General features: G+C 35.8%; 1 protein-coding gene across 1 annotated transcript in view; it reads right to left on the bottom strand.

Moving 5' to 3' along the window:
- PDS5A (PDS5 cohesin associated factor A) overlaps positions 1-20120 on the bottom strand; it is a 141533-nt gene that overhangs the window by 48739 nt on the left and 72674 nt on the right. The window contains exons 17-19 of the mRNA XM_043553187.1: positions 14657-14772; positions 3861-3966; positions 2000-2160 (exon numbers count right to left, since the gene is read on the bottom strand). Coding sequence (XP_043409122.1) covers positions 2000-2160; positions 3861-3966; positions 14657-14772 — 383 coding nt within the window. The remainder of the gene's footprint in view (positions 1-1999; positions 2161-3860; positions 3967-14656; positions 14773-20120) is intronic.

Below are 20120 nucleotides of genomic sequence, written 5' to 3'. Positions count from 1 at the left end.
ACCCAGGTACCCCAAGTTTTAGCTTTTTACAATGAACATTTAAGTATTCTTTTAATCAGAAGAAAAGCTATTTAAGGCAAAAAAAAAAAAAATTTAAGAAAGATACTTGTCATACATTTAATGCAGTGGTTCTATTTTATAGATTATAAGGTCAGTGGTATCAAATACAATGATGACAAAAGGTCCTCTCGTGAAAATGGGAGGCTAGACATTAAAAGCAATACCCCAGATCCCAGGTCATGAACCTCAACCAAAAAACTGCAATGAATATATGCTAGTCAGTATAAATCTGATTTGACACTTACGAATATGACACATTTCTCTGTGTGCAGATTTAGAATTGTTAAGAGACAGATTTCCATGGCCCAGTAGCCTCCTTAACTGAACACTGTTAAAGTCTTTCTCACAAACTCATTTACCAGAGTAGCAGTTCTTGTAAATAACACAAGTAACAAAGACATAGTGTTGATCAAACTGTTGTTAAATGTATTACTAATTCTTCTTAGCCTAATGAAATGATTACACAAAAATCAACTTTAACCTTTTCCCTTGCTTTTCTAGTGTGCTATATAATCTGATGATGTCATCAGGGTTGTTTCTGAGGCCTGCATTGTTTTTGCTCCTCTGCTTTTCAATGATTCTCTCCCTCCTTCCTCATTAGTCTTAAGAACAATACGTTTTATTCCTTGTGTCCAAAGTTAACTATTTCACCTAACCCCATTTTCCACTGCTTCTGCTGGGATAGAATTCCTTTAAGAAGAAATCCTTTACCTTAAAATAGGTTTTCCTACCTTGAAAAACTCACCAGAAACTTTATCCTAGTGTGTCAATGATTTTTTTTCCCCAATGTACAAGTACAAAGATTATGATTTCTAGGCTATAAACACCTTGAGACCAGGGACTAAGTGTGGTAATTCTTTTATATTAGTCAGTACAGTTCTGAGAATGAAGAGAATGTACAATAAATATTGACTTATTTCTCAAATTAAACTATCAGCTTACAAATTTAATAAAAACTTTAGGAATCAGGGGACGCCTGGGTGGCTCAGTTGGTTAAGCGTCCGACTTTGGCGCAGGACATGATCTCACGGTTCGTGGGTTCGAGCCTAGTGTTGGGCTCTGTGCTGACAGCTCAGAGCCTGGAGACTGCTTTGGATTCTGTGTCTCCCTCTCTCTCTGCCCCTCCCCTGCTCATGCTGTCTTTGTCTCAAAAATAAATAAAACATTAAAAAAACAAAAAACAAAAAACCAAAACTTTAGGAGTCAGTAGTCCTCTTGTCCTATTATTACCCTATAAGGAAAAACGGTTTGATTTGGATATATCCAGAACTATTTGCATATACCCTGAACATCTGACTCAACAGCTATCAACAATGTGTTTTTCCTTCAAAAGACATCTCCCACATTTTTTGTCTAAATATAAACTCTCAGCACAAGTTTGATCCTAAGGCAACCTCTTTATGATGTCGAAGTAAAAATATCAAAATGTATTTCATTCTTATGATGAAAGAGAAAAGGTAATCTTGAGGGAGAGATCAAAAATTATAAAACCACCAGTGCCAATAACCAGGCAACTAATAAGATATAATGTTAAACAGACTAGTTGATTATCCCATTCTTTGGTGAGACAGGTTAGTAGCAGCTACTGAATTTACACCAGTTGGAGGGAAGAAAATGTACGTAGATAAGGAAGAAACGCTAACCACAAATTCTAAATTCTGTGATAACTTTTGATTATTAATATTAATATTCAAAAATAATCTTGTTATAAACAAAGTTTCAGTTTGTTCCTCTAATTTCTTTTTCAGTTTGTTCTTCTAATAGTAGGGGAGGAGTATAAGGCAGAGAAAGGATAATACAAAGGATACAGAAAAGCTGCTTGTAAGAAAAAGTTGTCTTTCCTCTCCCCTCTCTCCTATCTTCCTACATGAAAAAGAAAAATGACTGGCTCCTACACTTAAAACACTTTTGTGTTTACCATGAGAAAAAATATACTCACGATCGTATCTGGGGTAGGTCTGTTTCTATTTTGTGGCCTGTATTTCTAAAAATTTGTATAGCAGCTTCTGCTACCTTGTCATCTTCCATTCTGAGGCACTGTAACAGGGACTCATATGTCTCTGCAGAGTGGAACGAGGTAGGATGTGTGAAAGACAGAACCTGGAGGAATAGATATAGCTTTAGAAGTACAGACAATGGTTTTCATTCAAAGAAGAAAATTATTTTCTACTATAAATACAATTCAAAATTATGGGCTGCATATGCTAGCTATACAGAATAAAGATTTTATTTCATAGTCTCCTTTGTAATTTGTTGTGTTTAATGACATGTGAAAAGAAATACTGTGCAGTAGCTCCTTATGAGAGTTGATATATAGCCTTTGCCCTATTTTCTTCTTTACCTCTTAGTCTGTTCTGAAACTGGGAATCCAGAAAAATGTGGCTCTTTTTTTATGGACTGTGATACTGTGATGTAAACAAAATGTTAACACAGAGCTTTATTTCACTGGCAAAACGATAGTCTAAAAGGAATATTTTAAGTGAAATCCATCACAAAATTTCACTAGTCATAACTATAAACAAAGAAGCCATAACTGTGAACTTTTAGTCACGATTAAAAACATGTACATTATTACTCCTTTATTTATTACTCTAGAAGTCCCAGTCTATCCCTAAGGAATTTATAGCAAGTTGGACATGTCTACAAAATTTACTTTCCATGAAGTGGAAACAACTTAGTTAGCATAATATCAGAGATAAAGGCTACAAGTGGAGAGGTGTGGGTAGGGGATGGAGTATGTAATCTTCATTAACTTACTTAATAAGCATTTATTTAATGGGTTATAAAGTAAAGAGATGGTCTCATTCGGTGAGATTCTTGCTGATAATATTTAGATAGTATGTTGACATGTTAGTAATAGGGTTGATAATATAAAACCTAGTAAATTTTACTTACAGAAAAATGGAGAATCAAATTTGAAAAAATGAATCAAAACTATGAAAAATGCTTATCTTCAAGATTTCACTCTTAAAACTATTTAAAAATATCTCATCATTAAAAATACAAAACCTTTCCATGAAATTAAAGACCATTCCAATACAATCCCATCACTCTCTTTTCTATCTAATGTCCATTGCACTGGTTTGTCTCTTCTCCCTCAGTTCATACATTATACTTATCTAAATATCTCTTTCCTTCAATTTCCTCTTTACTCCATCTGATGAAAGCTCTGTTTAGTGACGTGCCATAATGAAAGCCAGAAGGAAAGACCCTGATAATACCTTTCTGCTCAAAGAGCATTACCAATCTAAAACCAACCCTGTATCCCATTATTCCCCAAAGCAATCCTTTTTTTTTTAGTTAGGCTAGACTCCCAACAATCCCTAAAATATGCCAAGAATTATTGTCTTTCACGATGCTGTGTTACCCTTAGATTAAGCCACATCTTGTCCACAAAGTCTTGCCTGATCTGCCTCTTACTAATTGCTCTATTCTCTGAATTCTTTGGCTAATATGAGTAACTATTGTTTAAAAATTTCCTGACAAGACACTGTTATGTAATTCCTTCAGCAGATGAAAGTTAAGACTAGATCATTTAGAAAATACTGTTACAAGCACATGTTGTTAAATACAGGTATGCAAATGAGGAATGAAATAGCAAATCATCAAAACATGATTTTATAATGTAAAACAATTACATTATTGTAATGTGAAAGACATACATTTTTATAAAATATGATTTCTACTACAAATGTTTAATTTTTCAGTTTCCAATGAAATAAAGCCCAACCCTTGCATATCCTTAAGGGAATTGGAATTAAGACTGGAAATTCATGGAGACAGAATTATTTTAAAAGTACCTTAAGAAGTTCAAGTCCTGAACGAATAGCTGTATCTGGACTTACACCCTCCTCTTCATCATCTGCTGTTCCCTCTATTGATTTATTCATCAGTTTTACCAGTGCACTATTAAAATAAGAAAATCTAAATTAGCCACCTTAGTAGATCAGTAATTCCTAACTACATTGTGGTAGAACACATACAGAACCTAAACATTAGCTACAAGTACGTTCCTGGAGGAAAAAATTATTTTGTGACTTAAAAAAAAATGTTTGTTTATTTTGAAAAAGAGACCTTGTGCGTGAGTGGGGGAGGGGCAGAGAGAGTGGAAGAGAGAGAATCCAATGGCTCCATCCCACGAACTGCTGAGAGCATTACCCAAGCCGAAATCAAGAGGAGAATGCTTAATGGACTGAGCCACCAGGCAACCCTATTTTGTGACTTTTTAAACTTTGCTCCCAACTTGACAGCTGAGATTTTTACTTTATCTACCCACAACCTTGCCCAAACTCCATGTACAACTCTACTGAAAAACAACAAGATTAAAATTAAATGATATGTACTGGAAATATAATTTAACATTGATTTCTATATATAAAGAGATTGTTTACAACAATAGAAAAACAATAGATGGCAGTTGCTAAATGAAGAAATGACAATTCACTCAAAGTAAAAAACAAATACATGGACAAAGGAGTTTAAATTAATCCTTGGTGATTAATTTACTGAATCAGTAATTCTATTCCTAAAGATTTAGAGAAAAGAAGTTCATTAGAAGCATCATGTTATATTCATAAACAGATTCATCAATAAAAAACATTTAATTGTCCAACATTATGGAATTAGTTTTTCAAACATACCTAACCACCACAAAACAGAACATTACCTGTGAATAAAAATCAGACTATGTAGCAACATGGTACTTTCAATTAATTAAATTAATTAATTAATAAGCAAGGTGAACGCCTTTTAAAAATGTTTCTTTATTCTTGAGAGACAGAGATGGAGTGCAAGTGGGGAAGGGGCACAGAGAGAGGGAGATACAGAGTCTGAAGCAGGCTCCACGCTTTGAGCTAGCAGCACAGAGCTGGGCATGGGGTTAGAACTCATGAACTGTGAGATCATGACCTGAGCTGAAGTCGGACACGTGCCCGATGGAGCCATCCAGGCACCCCTGATGTTATTTTTTTTAAATGTTTATTTATTTATTTTCAGAGAGAGAGAGAGAGAGAGAGCGAGCGAGCGCGTGCAGGTGAGCGCGTGCACACACAGGAAGGGGCAGAAAGAGAGGGAGACAAAGAATCCCAAGCAGGCTCCATGCTCAGCATGGAGACTGACGCGGGGCTCGAACTCACAAACTGTGAGATCATGACCTGAGCTGAAATCTAAAGTCGGAGGCTTAACTAACTGAGCCACCCAGGCGCCCCAACGTGGTACTATTTTAAGTAAAAACAAATATGATTTTTTTAAATCCTTAATTTAAATTTATTTTAAAGTTTTAATTAGTTAATATACAGTGTAATATTGGTTTTGGAAGCAGAATTCAGTGATTAATTACTTACGGACAACACTCGGTGCTCATTACAACAAATGCCCCCCTTTTTTTTAATTTTTGTTTCCCTTCCCTTATGTTTATCTGTTTTTTAATTTTTTTTTTTAATTTTTAAATGTTTATTTAGTTTTTAGAGAAAGACAGAGTGTAAGCAGGAGAGGGACACAGAGAGAGGGAAACACAATCTGCAGCAAGCCTCGGGCTCTGAGCTGTCAGCATAGAGCTGGACATGGGGCTTGAACTCACGAACTGTGAGATCATGACCTCAGCTGAAGTCGGGACGCTTAACTGACTGAGCCACCCAGGTGCCCCACAACAAATGCCCTTCTTAATACCCATCACTTACCTAGCCCATCCCCGCCCCCCCCAACCTACTTTCCTCCATCAACCCTCAGTTTGCTCTCTATCGTTAGGGGTCTCTTCTATCGTTAGGGGTCTCTTGTGGTTTGTTTCCCTTTCTTCTTCTTTTTCTCCCCTTTCCCTATTTTCATTTGTTTTGTTTTTTAAATTCCACATATGAGTGAAATCATATGATATTTGTCTTTTTCTGACTGACTTATTTCACTTAGTATAATATATTCTAGCTCCACCCATGTTGTTGCAATAGATGTGATTTTTGGTTTTGAGGCTGTTTCCTCATCAGTAAACTGAAAAAAAAACCAACAACCCTTATTTTGGGGGCATTAAATTATTACAGCAAATGACTTAGTACATAGCAAATATTTAACAAATGGAAGTTAATCGTAACTGTTTCAGGTTAAAATTTTTCCCTTGGAAAAATACACATATTTTAGTCAAACTATTAAAAAATTTTAAGTATAAAATACATAAGGTCACAGATACATCTTCTATATAATTTAAACCACTTTTAGTACTTTTATTTCCCTTTTAACATCACAAGAATAATTTAAAAACTTCCTCAGTATCTTCAATTGATAAAAAACATTTTTTTAAAAAACAAATTAGGAGTGTATTAAACACTAGCTGGAAATATAATTTATGTATCATATAACTCACCTATTTAAAATGTATAATTCGGTGGTTTTTAGTTTATATTCACAGGGTTGTATAACCATTACCACAATCTAATTTTAGATTTCACCCCATTCCCCAAAAAATCCCTTTTCCAATAGGAGTCACTGCTGTTCACTTGTATCTCCTCTATTCCTAGTCATTTACTAATTTGCCTTCTGCTGCTACACATTTGCCTATTCTGAATATTTCATATAAATAGACTCATACGATATATACGTAGTCCTTTATGAGTGACTCCTTTCACCTAGCAAACTGTTCTTGAGGTTCATCCATGTTGTACTATGTATTAGTATTTCATTTACTTTAATCCTGAATAACCTTCTACTATATGCATGTAAGACAGTTTATCAGCTGATGGACATTTGAGTTTCTTTCTATTTTTTTTCAGCTATTATGAATAATGTTTCTGTAAATATTCATATCTAGGTATGGACATATATTTTCACTTCTCTTGGGCATATATTTGTGAGTGGAGTTGCTGGGTCATATAGTAACTCTGTTTTAACTTTTTTTTATATTTAAAGTTTATTTATTTTGAGAGAGACAGAGAGAGTAAGCAGGGGAGGGGGCAGAGAGAGTGAGAGACAGAATCCCAAGCAGCCTCCATGTTGTCAGCACAAAGCACAATGTGGGGCTTGAACTCACAAACTGAGATCATGACCTGAGCTGAGATCATGAGTTGGACACTTCACCGACTGAGTCACCCAGGCACCACAAATGTTTATTTTTGAGAGAGAAAGAGCACAAGTGTGCATGAGTGGGGGCAATGTGCACGAGGTGGGCAAGGGCAGACAGAGAGGGGGACAGAAGATCTGAAGTGGGCTCAGCACTGACAGCAGAGAGCCTGATGCGGGGTTCAAACTCACAAACTGAGAGATCACAACCTGAGCCAAAGTCACACGCTTAACTGACTAAACCACCTAGGCACCCCTCTATGTTTGAACTTACTGAGCAGCTGCCAAACTGTTTTCCAAAGCAGCGTCATCATTTTATATTCCCACCAGCAATATATGAGGGTAACAATTTTTTGACGTCTTCTCCCACTCATCTTTTTTATTATAGCCATACCAGTGGGTATAAAGTGGTGTTTCATTGTGAATATATATATAAATATTCCCATCTCCACAAAAAATTGCCTTATGCCCCATGTGGTCAATCTCCTTTTTCCACACTGGCAATTACTGATCTGGTTTCTGTCACTTTAATCTTACCTTTTCTAGAATTTCACGTATTTTGTGTCTGACATCTTTTATGTGACATAATTCTCTTGAGATTCCTCCACATTGTTGCATAGAATCAATAGTTTGTTCCTTTCTATTGCTGAGAAGTATTACATTGTATGGATTTATCACAGTATGTTTATCTAATTACCAACAGATGAACTTTAGAGTATTTCTAGTTTAAAGATATAAATAAAGCTGCTACAAGCAATTAACTTGAAGTCTTTATGGGAATTTAGGTTTTCTTTTTTTGTAGGCAAATATCTAGTACTGGGATTCCTGAGTTGTAAGGTAATATTATATGTATACTTAATGTTACAGCAAACTATCTCCTGTATCACCAACACTTGGTTCACTCAGTCTGAAATATCATCAATACTTGGTATGGACAGTATCTTTGATTTCAGCCATTCAAATGGGTATGTAGTGGTTTCTCACTGAAATTTGAATTTATATTTCCCTAATGAGTAATAATGTTGGTTGTCTTTTCCTGTGCTTATTTCCTATTTGTATATCTTATTTGGTGAAGTCTGTTCAAATCTGTCCCCTTTTTTTAAATTGGATCATTTATTGAGTAGTATGCTTAACTTAATGAGTTACCCAGGTGCTCCATCATTGTTTATGCTTTTTATGTCCTATTTAAGATATCTTGCTTACCCAGTATTTTGCTCAACAAGTTTTAGCTCTGACATATATTAAAAACAAAAGTTATGGGGCGCCTGGGTGGCGCAGTCGGTTAGGCGTCCGACTTCAGCCAGGTCACGATCTCGCGGTCTGGGAGTTCGAGCCCCGCGTCAGGCTCTGGGCTGATGGCTCAGAGCCTGGAGCCTGTTTCCGATTCTGTGTCTCCCTCTCTCTCTGCCCCTCGCCCGTTCATGCTCTGTCTCTCTCTGTCCCAAAAATAAATAAACGTTGAAAAAAAAAATTAAAAAAAAAAAAGTTATTTCCAATTTGAGAAGAATATCTGAAGTATGCTTTCTATTTGAAGGAAATCCCGTAAAATGATACATGAATTTAACAAGATTACAAATGTGTTTGAAAAAATTTATGAGTGTATCTAATTATTTTTAAGAGGTTGTGCATGCATTTATTTAATAAGTATTTACTGACCACCTATTATGTGCCAAGTCTTAGGGTCTATCCTGGAAATACAGTGCAAAACAATACAGTGCATCATCTCTGCCTTCATTATAATGTGGGTGGATCATCATTATGAGTCAATAAGCTGTAAGAGACCCAAGTCTTAAAACCAGGACCGCAGTCCTTTCTCTTATAAAAGGATTTTCGTTTCTAAATTAGAGAAATAATACCTACTCCATATGCTTCATAGGGGTATCATGAAGCAAAAGATTATCACCAATTCAAGTGTCTGTTCAAAATTGCTTGGTAAGTCTTCTATGTGTCTCTTTCTCTTTTAATTTGTATAACAACTGTTATAAATCTTCACCATTCTAACTCAGGTCTAAATTCTTCCACTGAGCAGACTACTTATATTACTTTTAACCTGACAGAGAATAAAGGAGGCCATGAGTGAAAACTAATTTTCTATACCCTATCTTCTAAATTCCTCTAATTTGTATCTATCATTTTTTCATATCATGGAGAAGATTTTCTTCTTTCTGCTCCTCCTCTTTAGGGATGTTGCATTATCATAATTCTACCCCCCTTCCCCCATCTTCAGCCTCTCTTCTTTTCTATTAGCACCTCTCAAAGGTATTTAAATATTCAAAATTTCTTCATTAAAAACAACAAAAGACCCTTCCTCAGGCTTACTCTCTTTCCATTATCTAATTTTTCTCTTTAACATTTTATAGCTAAACTGTCCACAGTGGCTGTCCTACATCCCAATTTACCTCCTAAAGCAGAGTTTGGAAGTGTAACAAGTTATTTATCCCTTGGATTTTCTCCTATCTCAAGGCTGCAGAGTGGACCCTATTAGGATCCTGTTGAGCTAAGTCCATCACCTCTGGGTTTGAGCAGTCTTCTCTGCTCAATTTTTATCATTTTCTCTGTGTACCATGATGTGGATGTTGGGAAGGGTTAGCTTATGCTCTTCTCAATCCTTGGTAAACTGGGCTTGCCCCTGATACTCCAAAGAAACTATCCTAGCCATAGTGACGTTTTTTCTTTTTCTAAATCCAATGGATGATTTTTAGTATCTATTTTACTTCTGGATAGCATCTGACCTCTCCAACTTTTAGTCCCTCTTTAGCTTCTGTGTTACCACTCTTTCCTGATTTTCCATTTAAAAATTTTTAAAAAAAATGTTTATTCTTGAGAGAGACAGAGACAGAGTGTGAGTTGGGGAGGGTCAGAGAGAGAGGGAGGCACAGAATCTGAAGCAGGCTCAGGGTTCTGAGCTGTCAGCACAGAGCCTGACGCGGGGCTCGAACTTACAAACTGTGAGATCATGACCCGAGTTGAAGTCGGACACTTAACCAACTGAGCCACCCAGGTGCCCCCCGATTTTCCACTTTTGACCATGCCTCCTTAAAAACAATTTTTTTTTAAATTGAAGAATTGACATACAATCTTATATTAGTTTCAGGGGTAGAGGAGGGTGACTTGATATTTATAAACATGAAATGGTCACAATAAGTCTAGTTACCATCTGTCACCATACTATATTGTCAAATTTTTAAAAAATGTAATGAATTCCTGATCTTGTAGCCAACCTCTTAATTAATTTTCCTTAGGATTCAGTCTTCAACCTTTCTCTTTTAAAATTTAACCCTCTCCCTGCAGGTAAAATTTTACTCCTCTCTCCCACTATTACAATCACTACTTCACTTTCAACCACTATCTATGGATAAATAACTAAATGGAGCACACATATGTGTATTTGTATAAACACAAGTCTGGGGAAAATACACTAAAGAAATATTGGTTATATTTAGGATGATTTTCTACTATCCTCATTCTTTTCTTCCAAAAATCCTTCATTATGGTTAAAGCACATACTACTTTCTAACTATTTCTTAATTGCCTTTGTTTTTGTCTATTTATTCTTCCTAGAATAGCTACTAAAGTTCATTTGGTAATTACTATGTGCGAGGCACTGTGCTAAGTGTTTTATATATCCATGTTATTTAAGCCTCTCAACAATTCCAGTTGTTATTTTATTGCTGTGTATTGTTATTGTATTGTAAATGTATTATTATCCTTATTTTAAAGGTGAGGAAATTAAAGCTCAGAGTAGCTTAAATAATCTACCCAAGGACACAGGGCTAGTGGCCTGTTCTTCTGCAATCTCCACCTGACTACTCTCCATAATTCCTACTGATCTTTCACTACCCATTTTATGTGTGATCTATTTCAGAACCTGCTCTAATAACAAATTCATCCCACACAATTTGGGTTAAATAACTATCCTTCCCTAGTTACCCACTGTATTTTACAAATTGCTCCATTAAATGTGTGTTAAATGAAGAAACAAACCCTTTATTCACAATAGTCCATAAAGATTTGGTTACACAGAAAGAATATTATATGACATATTTCTCATTAAAATAAACTAGAATTTTGCATGAAAGTAGTCTCTCAGAAACCCTAACCATAAGTTGATTTCTCTGAGCCCAAACATGATGCTACTGAAAAAGCAGTGTTTGGTCTGTTAAGACTGGAGACCAACCACTAGCTTTACTATAATTTACTAAAGTAATGAAACCCTGTGAAGCCTCATGGAGACAAAGAGCAAATGCCATTATATGTATCTTTCAAAGTCAATATGCAAAGGCAAGAGTACTATCTACATGTACTATATACTGATTTACCCCATTAAAATCAAATGGCATAGAGCAAAGGACACTGACATCAAAAATAATAAATGTGTTGGTGGGAATATAAATATATGGTATAGCCACTGTGGAAAATAGTAGGGAGGTTCCTCAAAAAATTAAAAACAGAAATATATGGTCCAGTAATTCCACTACTGGGTATTTCAAATGAAAATACTAATTTGAAAAGATGTATGTATCCCTATGTTTACTGCATTTTTTATAATAATCAAGACATGGAAGCAACCTAAGTGTCCAATAGCAGATGAACGGATAAAGATGTGGTATGTGTATGTATGTATGTGTACACACAGGAATAATATGCAGCAATAAAAAGGGATAAGGTCTTGTCATTTGCAACCACATGGATGGACCTAGATGATATTATGCTAAGTGAAATAAGTCAGAGAAAGACAAGTATGATTTATGATATATATATATATTTTTTTACAATAATTTTAAGTCTGAAGAATTCTTCAACGTTTATTTATTTTTGGGACAGAGAGAGACCGAGCATGAACGGGGGAGGGGCAGAGAGAGAGGGAGACACAGAATCGGAAACAGGCTCCAGGCTCTGAGCCATCAGCCCAGAGCCCGACGCGGGGCTCGAACTCACGGACCGCGAGATCGTGACCTGGCTGAAGTCGGACGCTTAACCGACTGCGCCACCCAGGCGCCCCTTATGATATTTTTGATTTACTCATGTAGAATGTAAAAAAACCAAATGAATAAACAAACTAAATGCAGAATCAGACCTATAAATACAGAGAACTGATGGTTGCAAGAGGGAAGGGGGAAGAGGAGTGGAAGATATAGGCTTCTAGTTATGGAATACACCATTGGAATAAAAGGTACAGTGCAGGGGATATAATTAATGATATTGTAACAGCGTTTGTATGATAACAGATGGTAGTTATATTTGTGGTGAGCCATAGCATATGGTATAGAGATGCCAAATCACTATGCTGTACTCCCGAAACTAATTAACATTGTGTCTGAAATATACCCAAATAAAAAAAATTAAAACAGAGGTGCCTGGGTGGCTCAGTTGGTTAAGTGCCTGACTCTTGATCTCAGCTCAGGTCTTGACTCAGGATCGTGGATTCAAGCCCTGCACTGGGCTCTGCATTAGGTGAAAAGCCAATTAAAAAATAAATAAGTAAAAACAAAAAAATTAAAATAAAATTACTTCCATCCTTTGGAAAAATAAAATAAATCTAGGGTTTTTGTCATTACCCAGCTGTGAACAAACCACTTACTCTCTGAAAACCTTACTTTTCTAAGCTCCAACTCTTTTTTTTTTTTTTTTTTTAAATTTTTTTTTCAACGTTTATTTATTTTTGGGACAGAAGGAGACAAAGCATGAACGGGGGAGGGGCAGAGAGAGAGGGAGACACAGAATCGGAAACAGGCTCCAGGCTCTGAGCCATCAGCCCAGAGCCTGACGCGGGGCTCGAACTCACGGACCGCGAGATCGTGACCTGGCTGAAGTCGGACGCTTAACCGACTGCGCCACCCAGGCGCCCCTAAGCTCCAACTCTTAATTTCAGTTCAGGTCATGATCTTGTGGTTGGTGAGTTCGAGCCCCATGTCAAGCTCTTGGCTGTCAGTGCAGAGCCCACTTCGGATCCTCTGTCCTCCTCTCTCTTTGCACCTACCCCACTCACTCACTCTCTCAAAAATAAACAAACATTAAAAAAAAAGAGAAAAAGGTAGACAGACATTGCTGTTATAAGCTGAATTGTGTACCCACAAATTAAATGTTGGGAGTCTAATCTACAGTACCTGATAATGTGAGTATATTTGAAAGTAGGGTCTTAAGACAGATAATTAAGGTAAAATGAGGTGAAATGTGTGAGCCATTATTCAATATAATTATTGTTCTTATAGGAAGGGAAGATTAGGACACAGATAAAGTAAGACCCTATAAGGAGACAGTGAGAGGAGGCCATCTGCAAGTCAAGAAGAGAGGCTTCAAGAAGAAATCAAACTTGATGGCACCTTGATCTTTGACTTGTGGCCTCCAGAACTGTGAGAAAATTAATTTCAGTTGTTAAAGTCACCCAGTCTGTGGTATTTTGTTATGGCAGCCCTAGAAAACCAAAAGAACTGGCATTTCAATACAACCAAAGCAATAATTCACATACAGTGAAATAACTAATAGCTAGAATCAGGTCTCCTAATCCAAAGGTATTTAAAAAGAAAACCAATAAAGGTTGCCTGGGTGGCTCAGTTGGTTAAGCATCCGATTCTGGCTCAGGTCATGATCTCGTGGTTCGTGAGTTGGAGCCCCACGTTGGGCTCTGTGCTGACAGCTCGGAGCCTGGGGCTCCGCTTCAGATTCTGTGTCTCCCTCTTTCTCTCAAAAATAAATAAACATTAAAAGAGAGAGAGAGAGAGAGAGAGAGAGAGAGAGAGAGAGAGAGAAAGAACCAATAAAAACAAAAGAAAACAGAGAGAGAGAACCAGTAAGTACTATATAGTGACCCAACATGAAAAGGAAGATATACAGCTTGTCTACAGGAAAAATGATTAGCGCAAGGGAAAAGTATTCACAGAGGTTTACAACAGAAATCATCAGAAACAACTGAAATGCATGAAATTATGGAAAACACTTAATAAAAAACAATAGCTGTTAATGTCTATTGTGCCAGGCTTCTTAGTTTTTATGTTATCTCTAATTCTGACAATCATATGACAAGGAGATGTTATACACATATTAAAGTTAAAAATAAAATTAAGAATTCAGATAGATTACCAGTCTTCTTCAAAGACACAAACTGGTATGTAGCAGACACATGCTGTGACACCAGAGTAGTCTAATGGCAACTTGTTCTCTTTTCAAAATACTATTCTGTTTTCACATATCTCAACTGAACAATGATACAATACACACTACAGGAATGTTGTGTGGCCATCAAAATGGCTAAGAAAACTCAAAGATTGACAGCCTATAGATTTAAAAATTTCTTTTTCCATATTTTGCGTTCTAGGGTTTTCTTTGATGAGCACAGACAGGCTAAAAATAAAACACAAGAACTCTAAAAAAATTAAAATCATTGAAGTAAGTCAAAGACTAGAAAATGAGTAAGCCCTTCTTTCAACTTGAATGATATATTAAAAAGGGATACAGGGAGACTTTTTAGGTTTTCTTAGGGACCCAGAATTTAAACTTACCACACTGTGGTTTCAGACCATATTCTATTTTTGAGTGAATAGATTTCCTGGCTTACCTTATGGCTTCTGAATCAATGTGCACAGGTGCAATTCTTTCCAACAGAAATTTGACCATCTCTAGAAAAGGGTTTGTTGGCTGCTTAGGATTTGCAAGTTTTCGAGCTATTTCTCTCTATAGAAGGGAAAGATTTTACCGTAAGTATGATTCATATTCATATTTTTCAAAATAAAAGTGACTATAGGTATCAAAAGCATTTAAAGATTCAAAACCAGCAGAATCTGCTTTAGACTTGACTAAATTTCTGCTTTAGACCCTGACTAGAATTATATACTCATTAGGTTATCACTGCAAAATCTATACTGTGGAGGACAGAAAGGGGATAACATTGTGTGATTTATGCCTTTTATCCTATATTTCTCCCATGAAATTATTGCTTAGTAAACAATCTTTTTTACTGCTCTTTCAAAAAGTTAACAATTAATACTTTCATGGGTATCTTTTATTAGTTTATTTCATAATTTGACAGAATATTATGCTTTCAGTTAATGATTTGTCTTTTTAAAGAGGGGGAGATTCATAAGTATGTAATTATTTATAAAATTTTTAGTTCTGGAAAAACATAGGTGATTCCAAAGATGGTGGCATTACATCAAATAGTTCCTACAAAGAAAACATGTTATTGCTGGAATTTCTAAAGAATATATTGGGACTTTATTAGAGAGCCTGATTCTCCCAAAGACAAGGTTAAATTCACAAAGTGCTGGGCACTGGGGGAAGAAGTTTAATCACAAATTTAATCAACACAATTTAATCAACATTTAATGAATATTTCTGCTGAATAAATATAAATTTTGGGTGAGAAGATAATGCATATTAAAAGTACATCCCAAACTATAAAGCAGTTAACAAATAATAGTCACTTTATATGTTTTTTCATAAAAAACATAAACAAATATATATTCAGGGGACAAGGGAAAAATGAAACAATTTCTACTATAATCTCAGTGATATCTTGACACAAGTTAATTTTATAAAGATAATATTAAATTGGATACCATCCATGTTTCTCATTAGAGTGTAAGTCTCGGGAAAACTTATTAGTCATTAAGAGATGCTTGATTTATTTTGCAAACTATAATTAACTTAGCAAAACTTTAGCATTTGAGAAAATAAAAATACTTTAGTCAGTGTTCAGTCCTTACATACTTTGCTCTAACCCACAGGTATACATTTTAAATCTGAATTTAAGTACAGTTACTATCTTTTGAAATCAAATTTGTTTTGTGCAGGTCTCCCCAAAAGGGGACTTTTTTTTTTTTATCCCTAGCATAAAATTTAATTGCTTTAACCTAAAATAAAGTCAGTGATCATTTAATAACAAATAAGCCTACTGGAAAATTGCTAGGCAAACTATACTAGTCAGTACCCTGGAATAGGTTACTAAAAAAGAAAAAAAAACTAGGCATTAAGAGAGACAGTTATGGTACTAGAGACAAGCATAGAAAAAATAAAGGAAATGCTAAAGGGAAAAAGAATAATTCACAATTATATAAACCTAGTAATAATACCATATAAAATACACCTATGTACATAACAACCCTAGATATAATTAACTTTTAAAACCTAATGTTTTTATATTCCAATATAACCTTACATTTAAGTAATCTTTCATAATAATTTTTGTATGTGATAATCTTAAGTGATACCGGGAATACGCAGCAAGCCAAATTAGTTTGTGGCAACAAAAACCAACTAGTTTGTAGCTTTGTTTTCTTTATGCAATTAAGAAAAAAAAAAAAAAACAACAACACACCCACACATACTTCCAATGCAAAAACAGAAACATCTAAGACCAACAAGAAGTTTCATAACTGACAAAGCTTCAAACAGAAGTAATCATATGCAATCATTTTAGGAAATGACAGCAGAATGAATAAAGAAAATGAATTCTTTCTGCATCTCTGACAATGTTTCCAAAATTTCTCATCAACTATGCTAACACTGCAGATTGATACTATTACTGATACATATTTACTAGTCACAGAAATTGTTTAGTATATTAAATATGCACTCTTAAAGAACGTCAAACAAATAAATAGTCCCTATTCTCAACAAGCTTATAATTTTTTAATCCTGTTATTATAACACTAAAGAGCTTAAAAATTCTGCATTTATATATCTCCTTTGTTCTTCATACTTTTCCTTTCTCATTTTGACAATAAAAAATATAAATGTTTGTTAAAAAAATTGTACTCGGGGCGCCTGGGTGGCACAGTCGGTTAAGCGTCCGACTTCAGCCAGGTCGCGATCTCGCGGTCCGGGAGTTCGAGCCCCGCGTCGGGCTCTGGGCTGATGGCTCAGAGCCTGGAGCCTGTTTCCGATTCTGTGTCTCCCTCTCTCTCTGCCCCTCCCCCGTTCATGCTCGGTCTCTCTCTGTCCCAGAAATAAATAAACGGTGAAAAAAAAAAATTTAAAAAAAAAATTGTACTCTTTCACATACACACTAAGTATCTCCTCTCATATACTTTGCTGTTTTCCTAATCAAAATGTCTCCTAGATTTAACATTATCAATTTTCACAGCTGGAATCAGTAAACTAGATAAAGCATAATTTCTCACAAGAAGCAGCTTCTAAAGGTTTAACTTTCATGATTCAGTGACCTGTTCTTTTCAGTTCCTAAACGTAATCCCAATGTGTGTGTATGGAGGGCAGGGAGGACTTCCCAATCAACAAGCAATTCTCCAAACACCAGCAGGGTGTCCTACAATTCAACTCAATTCCGACACTGTCTATCCAAGATAGGATTGGTTCCCACAGGTTAAGGGTTCAGTCTTAAGGGACTGCCTCCCACCCCTGCCCCTGCCCCTGCCCCTGCCCAGGTGTAAGCCCAGGTAGTTACCTATACTTCCGACCAACTGGCTGTAAATCTAGGTTCCCATAACCCCCTCCTTCCTTGGGTCTGATTAACTTGCTAGAGTACTTCATGTAACTCAGAGCAATATTTTACTTACCAGATTACTATAAAAGGATATATAACTAAGGAATAGTCAGATGAAAGAGATGCATAGGGCAAAGTATGTGGAAAGGACAGGGAGCTTCCATTCCTTCTGTGAGTCTGTCACTCTCCCCAAATCTCTACATGTCCACCAACCCGGAAGCTCTCTGAACTTTGTCTTTTTTAGTTTTTATGGAGGATTCAATATATAGGTTGAATGATCAAATCATTGGCCATTGGTGACTGACCTCAGTTTCCAACCCTCTTATCATGTAATTGGCTCCAGAGGCAACCAGTCCCCATCCTTAGGCCTAGTTGCTAAAGACACCACATTAACATAACAAAAGACACCTACGTGGCTTTCTGCACTTCGGTAACTTAAAGGGTTTTTACTTCTGTACCAGAAATGGGAGACAAAGACCAAATATATATTTCTTACTATAAATCACATCACCCCTGTATATCATTCTAACTATAGAAAGATTAAATTAAAAGAAAACAAGAAACATTTGATGATTGTTACTAAATAGCATGCATTAGCATCTCTCTCCCTTTCCATTCTTTTCTTTACCTCCTCTAGGAACTATACCAACCAGTCTTGAATTCCAGACTTCTAAACACAACTGCTGAGAGGCCACACATCGTTATCTTTTTCTATCCCTCCAATATCTTTTCCGATATACAGTTACTGAGGCTAGAAATACAGCCAGTCATTCTTGATGTAGTGGTCTAATCCCTACTTACATAATTGTTAAGATTCAATTCAGGAACCACTTATTCTCGAGTAAGCTATTCCAATTTCCACCCTGGCCTGGAATGGGGGCTGTTCCTTTGTGTTACAAAGGACATGATTCTTTCAGAATACTTACCACGCTATATTCTCTATTGAAATATTTGCCTGCCTCTGTCACCTAAACTACAACCTCAGTGAGAGACTATGTATAATACAATTTACTAAATTATGCAGTGCATTATAATGGTGTAGGCTTGATCAAGGGACAACCCAAAATTTGGCCTTCAGAAGATACAATGCATATTCAGATAACCCTGTAGAAGGGTTTTTTAAGGTGTGATCTGTGAAGTACTCTAGCAGAATCACTTTGAGACCGTTAAAAAGATGGAGATTTGTGATCCCTTTCCACTTATTTTAAGAATTGCCAGTGTTTGTCATGTATATGTAGTACCACAAAAATTACCATTTATTTACATCTTATGGGGTAGCGCAAGGGTCTTATTTTAAGTCATACACAAAATTTCATTCCATCTTACTCTAACAATCTCATGAGGTTGATAATATTTATAGATGAAGAAAAGGAGGCTCAGAAATACTGAGTAACTCACTAACAGTCACAATGGTAGTAAATGGTACAGCTGGAATTTAAACCTAGGACTGTCTCAAATGCTCCATTAATAAGCTTCCTGGAAAATCTTGAAATTTAGGAGCCATGGTCATGCTAGAGCATCAAATAGCAAGCAGAGCTCATGCTATAGCAAATATGTGATCTTTCCCTAAAATAAAGGTGTGGAAACTCAATACCTGAAGTGCAAAGGGAAAGCAAACCTGAACAGCACACACTGCAATACCACTGCTCATCTTCTCTCACTATACCATCGTGTATATATGTATTAAGCCATAGTATGGGTCTATTGTTATTCCTTGCTCAAAGTATTAGATCTCCATTCCTACAAAACTCTTGTTACTGAGTAATGTTCACTTCTTGAGAAGAAGTGATTGTCATTTAGAAAAAAAGGAAGTGGTGATACATACACATTAGTAGGGGATAGAGAGAAATTCTGAGAATGAAAGCTACACAGAATGACAGAAACTAAATTTTGTGTATTTCTTTATTCTTTTCTTCTATTTCAGAATGAAAGCAGCAAGAAAAAAGAATGTGATAATAGAGGATGTATATAACTAATACCAGTAGCCCTTGGGGAGAAGGACAAAAGGATATAGATATTCTGGAAAATGGCAAAAACTAACAGTGGTGTTTTCCTGAGTGTTTAAAGAGTATTATAAATCCTATTTTATACTCAATATACAGATAAGTTAAATAATGTGCTCAGAATACACAATGCTCATGTAAAAGCCAGAAAACAAATTACTGTGAAACCATTCACCAAAGAAAACAAACTAAAAAATGTGAAGAGTCTTCTAGAATAGACTTCTATTAGCTATTCTGTGGACCATTACCTAAAATATCTTCAGAATAATTTCCCCTCCAAAAAAGTATCATCACCTTGCTCTTTCCAGTGCAACTGCAGTCCTCATCTCTACTTTCCTGGTTGCTAAAATCAGGAGCACTGATTGGCTACACTGCATGGCTGTGGTATTCATCCTGAGATATTTTGGTTACAAACATCTGTTTTGCATATACTTTTTGGATTTAGAAACTTTTAAATATTTATGGTCTGACAAATAGTAGGAATTCATGTTATTGCCATTTTTTCAAACTCAAGCTTAATTTCTGTTTCTCTCAGACCAAAAACACCACCTGATTGTTCTTTCTCAAGGTGCACATTT

This window comes from Prionailurus bengalensis, chromosome B1 (genome assembly GCF_016509475.1).
Source record: "Prionailurus bengalensis isolate Pbe53 chromosome B1, Fcat_Pben_1.1_paternal_pri, whole genome shotgun sequence".
Lineage (NCBI taxonomy): Eukaryota > Metazoa > Chordata > Mammalia > Carnivora > Felidae > Prionailurus > Prionailurus bengalensis.
This window is presented reverse-complemented; position numbering and strand designations above follow the sequence as displayed.